The sequence below is a fragment of the Arvicanthis niloticus genome, chromosome 2, assembly GCF_011762505.2.
Source record: "Arvicanthis niloticus isolate mArvNil1 chromosome 2, mArvNil1.pat.X, whole genome shotgun sequence".
NCBI lineage: Eukaryota > Metazoa > Chordata > Mammalia > Rodentia > Muridae > Arvicanthis > Arvicanthis niloticus.
In genome coordinates, this window is record NC_047659.1 from 147,280,105 (window position 1) to 147,295,597 (window position 15,493).

The window sequence follows — 15,493 nt, forward strand, 5'->3', positions numbered from 1 at the left end:
CTGGTTCCACAGGCTGAAAGTCTCTACTTACCTACTTCATGTCAGGGGTGTTGTGACCCTAAAGGCAGGCAACTGCTCCTGCCACCACTTACAAATGGAAAAAGTGGGGCTCTGGGTCACTTGCATGACCCACACAGGATCCAGCTAGAGCAGGCAAAACCACCTGTATGGGAAACCTGTCCACAGGAGGATATTGTATGTCCACACGGGATCCCCCGAAGAAATCTGCCCAAGCAGAATAATTCCCATCCCTATAATGTTGGGCCGTTCCAGCTTAGGGCCTGGAGTACAGTAAGGCCTGAAGATCGGACCTACAGCAAGGACATACACATCCCCTCTGGTTAAGATCACACATGGCTCCCCAAGGACCTACTGCCGCCTCGTCCATTAGACACAGCCAGCGCTGTAACCTGGAATCTAATTTCTCCCCCTAATAAACTGCTCTGCTGCCAGAACCTACTGCCTCCTCCAATGTCAGGAGTGAAGCAGAGCTGGGCTGCTGATGGCTGCTTCTAATAAAAAAAAAAAAAAATCACACAAGGTTATACATCCCCTGGGCACAGACAGAACAGAAGTCACATGACATCTAAGGACCTTTCAGCTGGAGTGAGTCCCCTCACCCTGGGGGCAGTGTTGGCTTGTCTGTCACACTGGAGCCTCTCTATTCAACCTAGTACCACCTATAAGGCTCTGGGGATGTGAGAGAAAGTGTCCCAGGGGAGATAGACAAGCCCCAGTACACAACAGATGCTCAGAAAATGCCTCAGACCCTGACAGACCATAGCTCAGGAAGCCCCAAGACCTTGGAGGCTTGGGTGCTGATTCAGCATTTGAGGCCTCCCCAGATGGCCTCAGCTATCTCCCATCTTGTCTCCATCTCCACACACCACAGTCAGGAGGTATTCTCAAGGAACCTCTCACCCACACCGACTATTGGTCACAGGATGGCCAACGAAGGTTATCTCAAGGATGGAGGGTGCCCTTGCGGTCTGGAGCTTCTACTCTCCCTGACCTATCTCCACACAATTCACTCCATTAGAAACCCAAGATTCACGGGGACCCCCAGCCTTAATAGCTGCTATAGAGACCATGAGGCTTCCCCAGAAAGTATAGGTGTCTGCGACAGGCACAGGTGACTAAGCTGAGGTGGTGGAGGGCTCAGCTGGGCAGGAATCCGCCAGCTCAGCACAGGGAGAACCCTTCCCAGGCACCACCTCATGATCTGGCACCTCCTACATACGCTCCCTGGAGACTGAAGTTCCATGAGGTTAATTTACTCCCATTAGTCATCGTGGGTGCTGGACAGCGCACAGTCTGCATCAGGTAGGACTGTCCCAGGCCACGCCAGGCCTACACTACATCTCTGCCTGTTGAATCTTCTAAGAAGGCAGCCATATTGCAGGCTCAGAGCCCCCAGCCTGGCATCCTTTGCTAACTCCCAGAAGCTTATCTCTGCCCTTCCCTTCTTCAGCATGTCCCATTCCAGCCAATTGTGCATCCCACTGACACCATAAGAAACCTGTCCCATCTCAACCCCAGGAGCAGCCAGAGAGCTGTGGTGAGAACAGCAGTCAGCTTACATCAGCCCTGCTCAAAGCTCTATGCTGGGCCTGGTGCCCTAAAGGCCTGGCCATACCTGGCGTACCTGTTTTTCTTGCTTCTTTTCTACTTTTTCTCAGCCTCACCATGAGACTCCCATTCCTCGGGGCTTTAGCATGACTTCTTTTGACACCTGGTAGTAAAGTTTCCTTCTCCTCACACAACCCAAGGCCATCTCTTCTTCAGACTCTCCTTCCTCAGGCAGGCTCACTCTCACTGAGGACACAGTCTCATCTGCTCTGCCCTCTCCAATGCTCAGGAGGCACACACCTGTACATAGGCCGCATGTCCTGACTGGTGGGATCCTGACATGACCAAACTGGACTCAGCTCCAGACTGCTTGCTCATGTCAGTTCTAGCACCACTTGGGGGTTCTTTGTGATGTTCACAGGATGACTGAGAAAGCCAGGACAAAAGGGAATCAGTACGGTGAGCCATGTGTAAGTCTGAAAACAGATGTGTTAGGAACTGCCCCAAGAGCCTGGTTACCCTAAGCCTGGCATACAGCTGACCACAGACAAGGCTGTGTCTCCACAAAAATTATGTGTGCATCACAGAAATTAGCACCCACCTTGTGGCAGTTGGGGCTGTGGCAGCTGGGACTGCAGAGCCTAATAATAGAGATAACCCACATTTTCATCAGCAGACAGGAGGACAGACAAACTGGACCCCAGAAACCCACAGAAAGAAGGCTCCACCACCCTATGGCTTGGGCACCCAGAGGAACCATACACAGAGAAAAACTTTGAACATGGGAACACCATGATCCCTTTGGAGGGAATATCAAGAACAAACCTATCATAGACAGAAAGATATCAGTGAGCACCAGAACCTGGAAAGGGGCCCTGTGGGGAACTACCCATAGAGACAGGTGTCATTGATGCTACAGGGCACTGGTGGCCATGGGGTACTTGCAAAAACTACCACTAATTTACTTACTCCAAATGACTAGGGTTATGCTGGGAGAATTTCATCACAATTTTAAAAGACAACAGGCAATCACCTCCTGGACAGAGTAAACTATTTCTCCAGAGTCATTACATCCATCCTGTAAGCAATGCTTCCTCTATGCCTTGGGGTCTCTTTGCAAGACAGCCTGCATACACTGTACCCAGAGACTCTCCAGCCCATGAGCACTGGTCCATGGGGCCATCCTGAGAAAATGGAGATAAAGATGAAGGGTGTTCTCCTGGCGTCTCTGGGGCAAGACCAACCCAGTCTCTCTGGAAAGGCTTGAGAATAGATACAGTGTTTCCAGCTCATGAAAAGACCTCAACAGCTGTGGGCTGGGTATCATCCTTTCCGGGACACGCCCTCTTCCACCATTGAGATGACGCTGTTCATGGTCGGCACCAGTCCCTTCCCTCCCGTTCCCAGTCTCTCCTCTCCTCTGCTATTACCTGACACACAACCCCTAACACTTAACCTGGACTTAACCTGAGCTCCTCCCCTACAGGCCCCACCTTGTAGCTTTGAAGGCTATTTAGTAACATATAGGAGCCCTAGTAAAAGAAACACTTGCCCCTAGCTGGAACTTCTACCCTCCTGAGTGTGAATTTCCATTTTCTTTCATGGCTCAGGAGGCCCATAAGGTGCTCAGGGTATCCCCAACAATGGCTCTCCTGACAGAGTAGCTCACAGGCCTCCCCACCCACTATCCCACATTTGATGGACAGGCATGCGCTTGCCTCCTGCCCAAGCTGTGCTCCTGGGCTGGCTCCAAAGCTCACAGCACTGATTCCTGATTATTACTAAACACTCTCTCCCAGCCGTGCACAGCTCCAGAGATGGAGAGCTCACCCCTCAAACCAGACCTTTTCCTGATATGGGCCTCTCCTGGGCCACCCTTACTCCTCACCATCTTTCCTAATGATCCGGATGAGCATGACAAGGGACAGGGCCACAATCAGAAGCACATCCTGCAGAAATGGCCCACTTGAACAGGACATACCTGTGAACAAAGGTATGTGTAGACATACAGGCATACAGGGTACTGACTCAGGCACAAGCCTAAACTGAGTGTTCCCAAGTGAACTAGATGGAATAGAGATGGCCCATAGGAGAAGACACACCACAGAACAGCTGATCCATAAGGAAATCCCGGTGTGCCATGAACACAGGAGAAAAACCAGACAAAAGATAGAAATCTGGACATCGACAGGAGGTACAAACACACCTCTTGTTTTCCAGTATTTCCCAGTTTCCTGCATTGGGCATATAATAAAAAGAAATACTATCCATAACCAAGTGCTTCTGTAAGAGACAAAGCAAGCTGGTCATACCAGAGCCTGCAGAGCTGTCTGCCCACGCAATTTCCTTCTGCAGACCAGAATTCAGCACTTGGGTAATTTAGCAAGATGTCATGGAGCACCATTATGGAGAAGGTTTGTTTTTTTTTTTTTCATGCTGACCCAGGAAGAAGGAAACCTACCTGTGTCTTTGTCCCATAATCCCTAGAACCCTCTAGAAGTAACTCCTGAAGCTCTCACCTCTTCCAAGGCTAACAACGGTAACCCGAGCCTCATCTTGTGAGGTGGGAGCAGCAATCACCATGAAGCTTTTGGCTCACAGGGAAATACTGCTGTGCACCTGAGTCCAGGACCATGGTCAGCACCACAGAGCCGAACTCGCCTTTTGTCCAAGTCCAGGAATAGAGACTCCTACCTCCTCTCCAAGAGCAGCAGGCCTTCTTTTGTGCTGGCCACCTGAATAGGAGGGGTGACAGGCATGGTCCCAGACCCTTGCTCTACGTGTTTTCTCTTACCAGAGGCTTTCTACAAGTGTAAGGGACAGCAAGCATAGATATCTGTGTATACAGCCTGAGGAGAAATAGTGTTCTGGATGAGAACATTTCACAGTAGTCAAAAAGCCTCTTGCAATATCTTCTACAGCTCAGAGGTCTGTGTTAAGAAATCTGGGAACCTCACAGCAGCAATGCTAGCAGTGGTGAGATCTCAGATATGCCCTTCATTTCCATCAGCAGGGAGCCTTTCTCACCCCATAGGACAGGCTCCCAGAAGTGGGCCTGAATGTGGGGCCTGGGCACCTCCACCATACCTAGCACAGGAAAACATCAGAACTGGCAAGGTGTGGGTGACGAGTATACGGTCATTATAGATTTCATGGCGGCCTACAATGCACCCTGGGAATGTGCATAAATAACAGCTCAAGGGGAGAGAAGCCAGGAGACACAGCTGACTAGAGAGAAGGCCAGCCTAGGGAACCACTGCATGGCAAATCACCTCATATATCTCCAGTTTGTTCCTCTGGCATATCTTCTGTATGTGTGTTTAGTGTGAAGTTTACCCACTCTGGAAGGAAGGCTGTCCTAAAAATTACACAGACACACACACATACACGCGCGCACACACGCACACACACACACACACACACACACACACAAACACACACACACACATGCATGCATGGACATACACACCAATGCTCAAGGAACATCAAGGTTGGGTGACGGAGAGGACGGCTATGAAATGTCCCCCGGACATGACATAGTTGTCACACACATGAACCCCCAAGTTCCCACCCACAGCTGAGGACCTACCAACAGTTAAGAGCTGCTGAGGATGGTGAGTCACTTGTCTTGGAAAGTGGGCACTGGTAGGTTATCCATGCTCTGGTGGGTAACCCCACACCCATGTGTTAAAGGCCATACTAATTGGATTCAATGGGTTATAAAAAACAAAAGTAGCCAATTGTGGTGGTGCCCACCACTGGAATGGTACAGGCAGGCAGATTTCTGTGAGTTTGAGGCCAGTCTGATTTACATATCAAGTTGTAGGCAAGCCAGGGTTACACCTTTTCTCAAAATAAAATAAAAATAAATCTAAAATATTAAAGACAAAATAAAAAGAGAGGATATGAAGTAGAGAAGAGAGTTGAGGAGAAAAACAGGGAATAGAAATGGATATGAACAGGACACCCTGTATCTATGTGTAAACTCTTCAAAAAATAAAATAAATGGAGCATCCAAACTAACTGGAACTACATCTGGCTAGAGCCCCACACTCACTGCACTACCCATCAACTGAACAGACTTTCTGAACAGACTTTCCAAAAATGTTTCATTTCTATCTTGCTTCCCAAAACTGGGGCCCATCAAGAAGTTGGCCCCTGCCTCATACTCACCACCCAGTGTCTTTCCAAGTCAAAGCAGAAAAGTAGCGGCAACCCTACAGAGTCTCCAGCACAGGTCAAGGCTGGTGGTTCTTGGATGGAAGGGGCCAGGGACTAGGGAGAACCTGGAGCAAGGACAGCCCCTCAGCTTAGGAGAAAGGAGGGATCTGAGGGGGTGCCACCTCAAGTGATACCGTGGCGGTTGTTGGTATCATCAAGGAATCTATGCAGTTTTCAAGCAACCCCCACTAGAACTTTCTAGAATAACAGCCCTGCTGGGCATTCACAAAATTATTCCCAATATTAGAAAAGAAATGGAAGACCTAATTCTGTTCCAGCTGGACACCCAACAGAGCCCAAAGACAACCGAGGGTGTGTCTGGAACACTTCCTGCCTCCTTTTTCCATGCAGAGAAGCCACTATCCCAGAATCCTCACTTCCTTCACAGAGGCTCTGATGGCCCCAGCAGCCATTCCCTTCAGACAACTGAAGATGGACAAGGATGGATGACCAGGGAACATGCTAAGAGCGTCCCCTTGGTGGGTCTCTATTCCCAGACTAAGACCACCTGCTCAGCAGGAGTGGATGGGGGCAGCCTGCTATGTAGCTAGAGAGCCCAAATCCTTCTTGGGGTGTCCCTCTAGAATATCACTTACCCTCACCCACTAGGTCTCATTTCTTCCAGGAATGAATGAGAGAATGAAAACAAGTCTGGGAGACAGCTTAATTGGTAAAGACCTTGACACACAAGCATGAGGACCTGAGTTTGATCCCCAGTACTTGTATTTAAAAAGCCAGGTGTGATGTACACTTTTGTTATCCCAGTGCTGAGGAGGCAGAGACAACCTAGTAAGATCCAAGTGAGAGACCCTGTCTCAAAAAGCAACATGGATAGCTCCTGAGAGATCGCACATAGGGTTGACCTTTGCCCTCTATACACATGTACACATAAATCTGCACACATTACAATAAAAAAAAGAGAGAGAGAGCATGCAAATGTCAGGAAGACTCCTGTTGCCCTCAGTCCCCAAGGCAGTAATCCTAAGCAGATCTCCACACTGGACAGTTGTTCGCAAGACCTAACCCTGGAAGCGTGGACATGAAGTACAGCGCCTGCACACACAGCTGATAGGGCACACCTGGGGTTCTGAGAACCATTAAAAAAAAAAGTCAGCAAAAAAGCAGAAATTGGAGTTCAGTTCATACAGAGACCCCAGTGGGAGGCAGGCACATGGCAACCATGAGTCACTGCCAACTGATCTTTGGGGACAGTCACAGGTCGACTCAACACCACCACCACCACCACCACCCCGCATTTCACCTCAAATCAGATAAAGTGCTTCTGCTGTTGTTAGGCAGTTGGACAGATGCTATTGGGTTCCTCCTCCAAATGACGGCTTGGTGCCTGGTGCGTCACTGTGAGTGAGGCGCTGTTTGAAGAAGCTCCTGGAGCTGTCAGCAAATTGTTGTCTGAAAGCAAACCCCAGTTCCAGCCATGAAAGGGAAAGGGCCGTGCTTGGCAGGCATCCACACACAGAGGACAGTGCTCGCCGTGAAGGGGGCTCAGGCAAGCCAACTAACTCATCCCGGTCTGGGTAGAAACCAGATGTCTACAGGGCTGGCTCGGCAGTGCCCTGCAGCCGGAGGGGCTTACTGGTGGAACCTGCACACTATATTTTTCAATCCAAAATCATTCCTCTCTCAGCGCAACCTTTAGGGTGCCATCACCCATGTTACTCAGTTCTACCGAGGAAGACATCTTAAACTGCCAATTAACACACAAAATCGTGGTTCTAGGAAAATGGCTGGTCCTCTTGGGGCTGGCCCACTGGCAAGCTTCTGACACTCAGAACTCATGTCTAAACCTTCCAAACCCGTGTCTCCTGTTAAGCAGTGGCCTAAATCATCTTGCCAAGATCAAGATAGACTGTATCCTGAGGCTTTGTCTAAGGATTGGCTGATGAATGGGAGGTTAAGAGTCACTGTCTACAGCTGAGCCAGCCATAGTTCCAAGACTTCCATACCCCACTGGATAAGGTCTCACTCTGTAAAACCTCAGGCAGCACAAGCCAGTGAACATCAGCGCTTACAAATCTTTGTGTCTAGTGACTCAAATCCACACTCAGCCAGAAACATCACTCACATATTATGAACAAGGAAACAACTGGAATTCAGATTCTGGAGCTGATCAGTGGAAGCAGAGCCATCCAGAACCCTCAGTCCTAAACCCTGCTATCCTTCACCCCTGAGAGGTAACAAGAGTCCCCTGACAACCCCACCCCCAACAGCACAAATGTGCATACCTGGTGGGTGGAAGACACATAGGTAATTACATGGCAAGACAGTCTACTTCATTCAGCAGAATTTGGTTTGGGGAGGGTTGGTTTGTTTTTGTTTGTTTGGTTGGTTTGTTTTATTTTTGTTTTTTCGAGACAGGGTTTCTCTGTGTAGCCCTGACAGTCCTGGAACTCACTCTGTAGACCAGGCTGGCCTCGAACTCATAAACATCCACCTGCCTCTGCCTCCCAAGTGCTGGGATTAAGGGCACCAAGACCCAGCTCCGCACTATTTGTAATAATAAGAAATGGAATACACACCAAGGTCCCTCAAAAGAAACACTGCTCCTTATCAACTTTGCCTTACCAGGGGACAGCAGCTGCCAGGTCAGAGCTCACTTTCCTTCCAAAATGGGGCCCTCTAATGTGACTTCAGCCTTTAAAGGCTATGACCAGGATCAGGGCCAGGACCAACCCTTCCATCCAACTGCAGGGATGCACAGATGGTTCAGAGAACATGTCACATCCCTTCCCCATCCTTTTATGTGTCAATTCAGGATTCATATGGTCAAATACCGCTGTTAGTAACCTCCACAGAGTACTCCAAAGAGCCCTTAGTCCTAGGGACTTGCCCACTTCCCTAGATTCATCCTTACAGTGAGGCGTGGACTCACTGTTCACACTAGGAGGGGCTGAGGAACACACCAGCCCCGTTTTCTCATTAACAGGGGGTCAGAACACCTCACCCAGGGCACACTGGAATAGCCAAGATCACGGGGATGGATGTACAAAAGCCTGTGTATTTTGCTCACTGGAAGACACTAGAGGCCCCACCACTGGGCTCCAGCTGTACTATCAGACACTGTCCCTGGCTCCTCGGAAGCACTCCAGACTCAAGTAGTTTCAGAATCAAGGCCAGCATCTGGGACCATTCCCAGCCATGTCAAAGTTCTCCAGGCTGGTGATATGCTGTGTGTCCTTCTAAGTCTCCACAGAGATGGCTTTACATATCCGACTCATGCTGGTATCCATTAAAATGAGACTTCTCTGCCACTCTACTCAGAATGCTCCCTGCCTAGCTGCTAATCCATCGCAAGGATGCTTACAGCTTTACTCTACACATAACCAGGGCAGAGGGACTGCAATTGTTCTATCTCTCCAGTGCCCTTTAAGTTATCAGTGAGGGTTAGAAACTGAACAGGCTTGGGAAGGTGGACAAACCCAGGCCCCATGAGAAACACAGGTTTCCCTGAAAACCACAACTCTCTGAGGTATTTCCATCTTTTGGGAAAATTCCATAAGATTCTCTGAATTTTCATCAATGAGGCTACAGGAAGGCCTGTTACTTGAGAGAAGCTGAGCACATGCCACCAGTGATCAGGGTTATTCTCCTGATCACTGCCACATACCATAAGTCAGAGATCAGACCTCTCCAAGTGACCACCTCTTCTGTCTGCCTCAGATGAGGACCAGGCCTGTACCTACTCCTCAAATGACCCACCTACTCCAACTTCCATAGCTCTTACCAGTCTAAGAGATAAAAGCAGTTAAGGGGATGAGAAGAAACTGCAAAGCAGCCTAGACACCATTCTCCTGGGGAAGGAGGCCTATCTGGGTCCAAAGCACCCAAAGGCCCTTGAACAAGGTCGTGGTCCTGGATGAGAGGTGAAATGAGAGGTGACGCCTGGCTGGACAGCCTATGGCAATGGTTCTGGGGCTCCTAAGGCCTCTACAGGGATACCTGTCCACTGTGGACAGAGGAGCCTTGGTGATCGGTCCAAAGAGCTGAGCCATAGGTGAGCCTAGAACCCAAAGTACAATCCCGTGACTTGGTTTCCCATTTAGTTCTTTCAAATGCCGTGCCTTTCTAGCTGCCCACTGGCCTTTATGTTAGAAAAACAAGTTGTCCACACTCTCAGCTCTAGGGCAAGCCACCTCTCAGCTTACACAGAAACATCTTCAGTCTCCGTTTTCCTCCCCATCATGCTGCTCTGGACAGCTGGCAGTAAGTCTAGCATGTGGGAGGGGCATCAAAATCCAGCAACCTCTCCCTGTGTCCCTGAGCTACTTGGCGCTCCCACTCAGCTCTCCTGAGCACATCAGATGAACATGACTTCTCTAAGGCTCCCATAACACTCCCACCTCTGCCTAGACTTGTCTTCACTGTGGCTCAACCTTGCAGGGGGGAAGGGGGTGGGTGGGGGAACTGGGTAGTTCATAATGGTTCTGTCTGGGTGAGCCCCAGGCTAAGTGTAGAGATATTTCTGAAAACATCTCTCACAAGCAGTCCATAATGGTATTGCTTTGTAAAAGGCAAAATGAAGAGTCCTGTGGCCAGTGAGTCTGACCTTGCCTACCAAGGTCCAAACCAAGAGTGGCCACCTCCTGACTCTGGGCAGTGGCTGACCTTCAGAGATTCAGCAGGACTAGCCAAGAGGCTGGTACGTCTGGACATCCCACAAACCAGGCTTTGATGGCCAAAGGAAAGGGGAAAGTGGCCTAGGAAAACCTAATACTGCTAAAATGAGAAACTCACTTTACTGAGCCTTGGACCTGTTCCCCACTAGCTATCTGGCCTCAGGAGGGGCTGTGTCATCCTTGCTAACAAATGAACAAACCAAACACTGCCTAACACACAGCTGGACCCAGTCCATGCAGGGCCAGTAGTCCACACAAGGGTTTGCCACGTGCTCGGGAATCTCAGGCTATTGGACTTTCTAAATTAGACAAAGATCAGGATGGAGGATTCCATGCCTGGAAACTGGGGGCATGGGTCATGAGCCATCAGACATCAGAGATGTGTCACCTTTCACAATGGAATCAATAGGCATCCTGGAAGATATCAGTTGGTCTTCACAAAGTCCAGGAAGCCAGGAGTGGCTGTTACCACCTTACTGACGAAAGGGGTTCTGGGACTAGACACTTGGGTCTGGCTCTGAGTTAGCAACCAGAGACTCTTCTTCTTCAATGCTCTCTCTCCTGCCCCCAATCCCAAGACATCTCCTTGCAAGGCCCAGCCACAAAGTATAGAAGCCAAGGGACCTGCAGCAGGCTGCAGTAGTATATATGTCTTCATGGTCTAAGCCCTCAAGTCTGGGACACTGCAGGAGGCAGGAGTGGCTCTGTGGTGGGTAATGTAGAAGGAGGGGGCACAAACCCTGTAAAGCAAGGGCTTCCCACATTGAGCCCTATATGCTGCTACTTTTAGGAAACAGGATTCAAGCAGCAGAAACAGAGAGCCTGACTAGTCAGACTTAGGGATAGCACAGGGACCCATAGACGCTACAGACTCCTCTGCCAACTCCCCAAAAAGGACTGCCAGCCTGGGCATCCACAACCCCGTGGACACAGGGTTCTATTCTGTCTGTGTCCCAGGAATCACCTCGGGCCAGGACCTGGCTGGGTATCTACAGCCAGCCATGTTAGAAATGTTTGGGCCCCAAGATAGGCAAGGAGGTGGAGGCTACAGCAAAAGGACCATTAGGGACTCATGCACTCTTCCTTGGAGTAAAGAAAAACACAGGACCTTGGGCAAGGGAAAATCAAATTCACCTCTCCTGAGGGGTGGGGTGGGGGTGGGGGCTGACACTATAGGCTGCTCCCCTTGGACAGCCTTACTGGTGAAACCTTTGCCTTGGAGAATTTCAGGACTACCCACAGGAGCACAGGCGTGTGCGCTCGAGCGCGCTCATAGGACACATACCCTGCCAAGGCCAGGACAGGTGGGCACCTCCATAGAGACTTTTCCTGAACATGGGTCTCATTCCCATCCCCAAATGCTTCTCATACAAAATGGCCGAGTCTTAGTGCTCCTCCTCTGTCCCTGGTTCTACTGGAATAGGAGAGCCAGTGTCCTTGCACTGGGAGGTTATGCATGCTAACACACACACACACACACACACACACACACACACACACACACACGTACATGAAACAGGGTTCGATCCTTGCTGGCTCTGCCCCAGAAGGACTCCCAGACTTGGGGACAGGACCAACCCCTTCCAGGCCCAAAGCTATCGGCGCTAAGGGATAACAGTCGTCTCCTCTCAGGGATCTAGAGCCCAGAATGTGTAGAGAGATCACCAGCGGGTGCAAAGGGATTATTTGGAGTGTAGGGAACAAGAAGAGTGGGCCTCCGGAGATGGGTACAGGCAACTGCCCTCAGCCCAGGGCTGAAGTGATGTTAGGTCCCCTCCCCAGTTCTACAACCCGGAAGCTCAGAGACGTAGCAAGGGGTTAGGAGGATGGAAGAGAAGAGGCCAGTCCTTTTCATTGCCCCTACTTGGATGTCGGAGAGACCCCACGGGGATGCAGAGAGGCGAATGAGTTCAGACCTAGAGCTGAGCCGCCCTCCCTCCTAGCCGGCCCTTTGTTCCGCGCTGCGGGCCGTGGGGAGGGGCCTCTCGGCTGAGGGGGGCTGGGGCGCCAGTACATCCCGTCCTGCGGGGGAAGGGCTGGTATAACCCAGCCTGGCGGCCGTAACCTCCCCCCACCCCCCAAATAAAACAGTCCCTGACTCCAGAATGATCTCCAAAGTCACTCTCCAATCCCTGTCCTCTGCTTTCACCTAAGACTGCAGTGCCACGACCCAAACCCCACGCCCACGATGCGAACCAAGCGCGCGCGGACACGCACACCAGGGCCCCTCAGTCCACCGCAGCTGCGCCTGCAACCAACCCGCGGCTCGGCCAGGGTTTCGGCAGGCCCACTGCTCACCACATCCCGGGCCACTTACACGTAGGCGTGGTAGATGAACGCCCAGCCGCGGGGCCGCTCTAGCACGTTGTAGAGGAAATTCTGCAGCTTGCGGTAGAAGGCGTTGCGCTTCGGGGGCTTCCCGGCTCCCGCGCCGCCCGTCCGCGGCTTGCTCAAAACGCTGCCGCGCTTGGGGGCCTCGGAGCCCGCGATGAGTAGCGCGCCGTCGCGAGTGGAGTCGGGCGCGCCGGGGTCCAGCCCCACGAAGCCCACCTTGAGCTTCTTTTCCCCGCTGGTGCCGGGGTACACGCCACCGTTGCGCGACTTCTGCACCATGGTGCCTGCGGCGCCCTATCGGGCGCGGGCTCAGCGGGGGCGGCGCGTGGGGGGTGGCGCGGGCCCCAGCCCTGGCCTCCGGTCCGGCAGCCGCATGGCCGAGACGGCTGCGGCTCTGCGTTCCTACCTGGCCCGGCCGCGCGCGGGGACGCTGCGGCCACCAGGCTCCGCGCGCGCCTCGGTGCCTGGCCCGCTTCCGCGAGGGCTCCTCCCGCCGCCCCGCCCCGCCCGCCTTAACCCCTACGACGCCATTGTAGTGGCAGGCAGGGAGAGCAGGTCCAGGTGTACTGCCTCGCCGGACAACCCTTCCCGCTCTCCTAGCCCGGTGATCCTTGACGGGGGAGTCCAGCCCTGCTGTCACCTCTGAGAAGGGCAATGCTAAGCAAGAAAGCCTTATGACCCAACTCCACATCTCTGAGGGATCCCAAAGTGGATCCAGAACTGACCTGGAGTCAGCAAGAGCTGACCTGGAGTCGGCAAGTGGACACCTTTGGGAGAGGAGAGTCCTGGCTATTGTCACGAAAGATTCAGCCCACCGGGATCTTGGCTCTTAGCATCAAGAGGGCCAGCCATGAGGAAGGTCCAGCACTTCCTCTGGGTGTACAGAAAAGTTTGCATAGGCTCTCTAGGGGTAGCCAGAGCAATACCTAAAGCAGAATCCTTGCCCACCTCCAGGCTTACTGAGCCAAATGGACCTGGTTAAGGGAGGAGGCACCAGCCTGGCCACCCAGTCAGAAGAGGCCTTGACGTGCAACTGAGAAAAAGCACCGCCCATTCCCTTGCTTGCTTTACCATCACCTCTGGGTCATCTTACATTTAAGTGTCTGGAAAAGGAGGAGGAGGAGGAGGAGGAGGAGGAGGAGGAGGAGGAGGAGGAGGAGGAGGAGGAGGAGGAGGAGGAGGAGGAGGAGGAGGAGGAGGAGGAACTGGTCGGGCTGGAGAGATGGCTCACTTACTGCTCTTCCAAAAGACCTGGGTTTGGTTCCCAGTACCCACATGACAATTAAGAACTTAACTCCAGTACCAGAGAGTGCGACAACCTCTTGTGGACTTCTGGGGCACTGCAAACATGTGGTACTCATACTCAGGCAAAACATACCCATAAACATAAGAATAAACAAATCTTAAAATAGTATTTTTAAAATAACTAGATAAGTAATTACAGCACATAAACAGCAACTGGGAAAGGCCTAGATCATTCCATCCATCATCCTGGGATAGTCAGAGCCCCAGCCACACAGTGGTGGTGCAAACCTTGAATCCCAGCACTTGGGAGGCAGAGGCAGGCAGACCTCTGTGAGTTCGAGGCCAGCCTAGTCTACAGAGAGAGTCCCAGGACAGCCAGAGCTACACAGAGAAATCCTGTCTGGGGATGGGGGCTAGTCAGAACCCTGAGGGATAGAAGGTTCTGGTTCCCTAGGAAGGAGATGTGTTCCAAGAGGAAGCACTGAGAGGAAGGCAAGGTTCAAGGTTCTCTGGAGTTCCATAACATCAGCAGACACAACTTACTCATCTTCTCTTTTAGGGGCAGGAATGTGGACACACCCTTGAAATTGTTATGAGCCCTTGGCCCACAAACTTTCTGGTACTGCAGAGTATCACACACACACACCACACACACACACATCACACACACACACCACACACACACCACACACACACACCACACACACACACACCACACACACACCACACACACACACCACACACACACACACCACACACACACACACCACACACACACACACACACACACACCACACCACACACACACCACACACACACACCACACACACACACACCACACACACACACACACACCACACACTACACACAATGAGAAAGCTCACAGGGAAGTAAGCTTGGCGCAGAGAACTCTGCGTTCCCCAGATCTCTATTCTCTACCAATGCTGTTTGTACCTACAGCTTTGCCACATTTCAGAAGGTTCTAGAAAGTGACTCCTTCATTGCTTATAACGCCCTTCTTCCTCTGCTTAAGATGTCTTCCAAGGAATCTGGCTCATTAATCATTTATTTTTTTTAATACCACGTCTTGCACACCTGTGGGCCATGCACTGTCAGCAGGTCAGTTACCATCATTCAGCTGGCTTCCCCAAGACCCAGGAAAGTGGGTTGTCAAGGAAACAACAGGAATGTAATTTTATTTAAAAGTAGATGAGGAAAGCTTACAGGCTCAGATCATATTTGCCAAGACTGCATTAACAAGATTCCAGAGGCGGGTGGTGGAAAAATTCAGATGCATATGATAACCCAGCTCCAGCTGGGGAGAGCTCTGGTCCAGGCTGCAGGCACTAGCAGCCAACATCGTAGAGTAATCCTTCAGCCGGGCGCTGTCCCTTCAGCACCTCCTTGACAGCCCGCCTGTGATATCAGCCTGTTTCTCTCTCCTGCTCCTTAGAGCAGGAGATAGTGACTTCCTATTCTGCTATTACTGA

The 15,493-nt window shown here is 51.4% G+C and overlaps 1 protein-coding gene across 19 annotated transcripts in view; it reads right to left on the reverse strand.

Moving 5' to 3' along the window:
• The window catches only part of Kcnq2 (potassium voltage-gated channel subfamily Q member 2), a 58,520-nt gene extending 45,322 nt beyond the window's left edge, over positions 1-13,198 (reverse strand). For 10 of the 19 annotated variants that reach the window (XM_076930403.1, XM_076930396.1, XM_076930401.1 and 7 more), the window contains exon 1: positions 12,742-13,197. In XM_076930403.1, the coding sequence (XP_076786518.1) occupies positions 12,742-13,037 (296 nt within the window). In that variant the 5' untranslated portion in view covers positions 13,038-13,197. Of the gene's footprint in view, positions 1-12,741 lie in introns of all 19 variants that reach the window. The other 9 variants (XM_076930398.1, XM_076930399.1, XM_076930397.1 and 6 more) reach the window with 3 other exon arrangements.
• Positions 13,199-15,493: the final 2,295 nt, after the last annotated feature.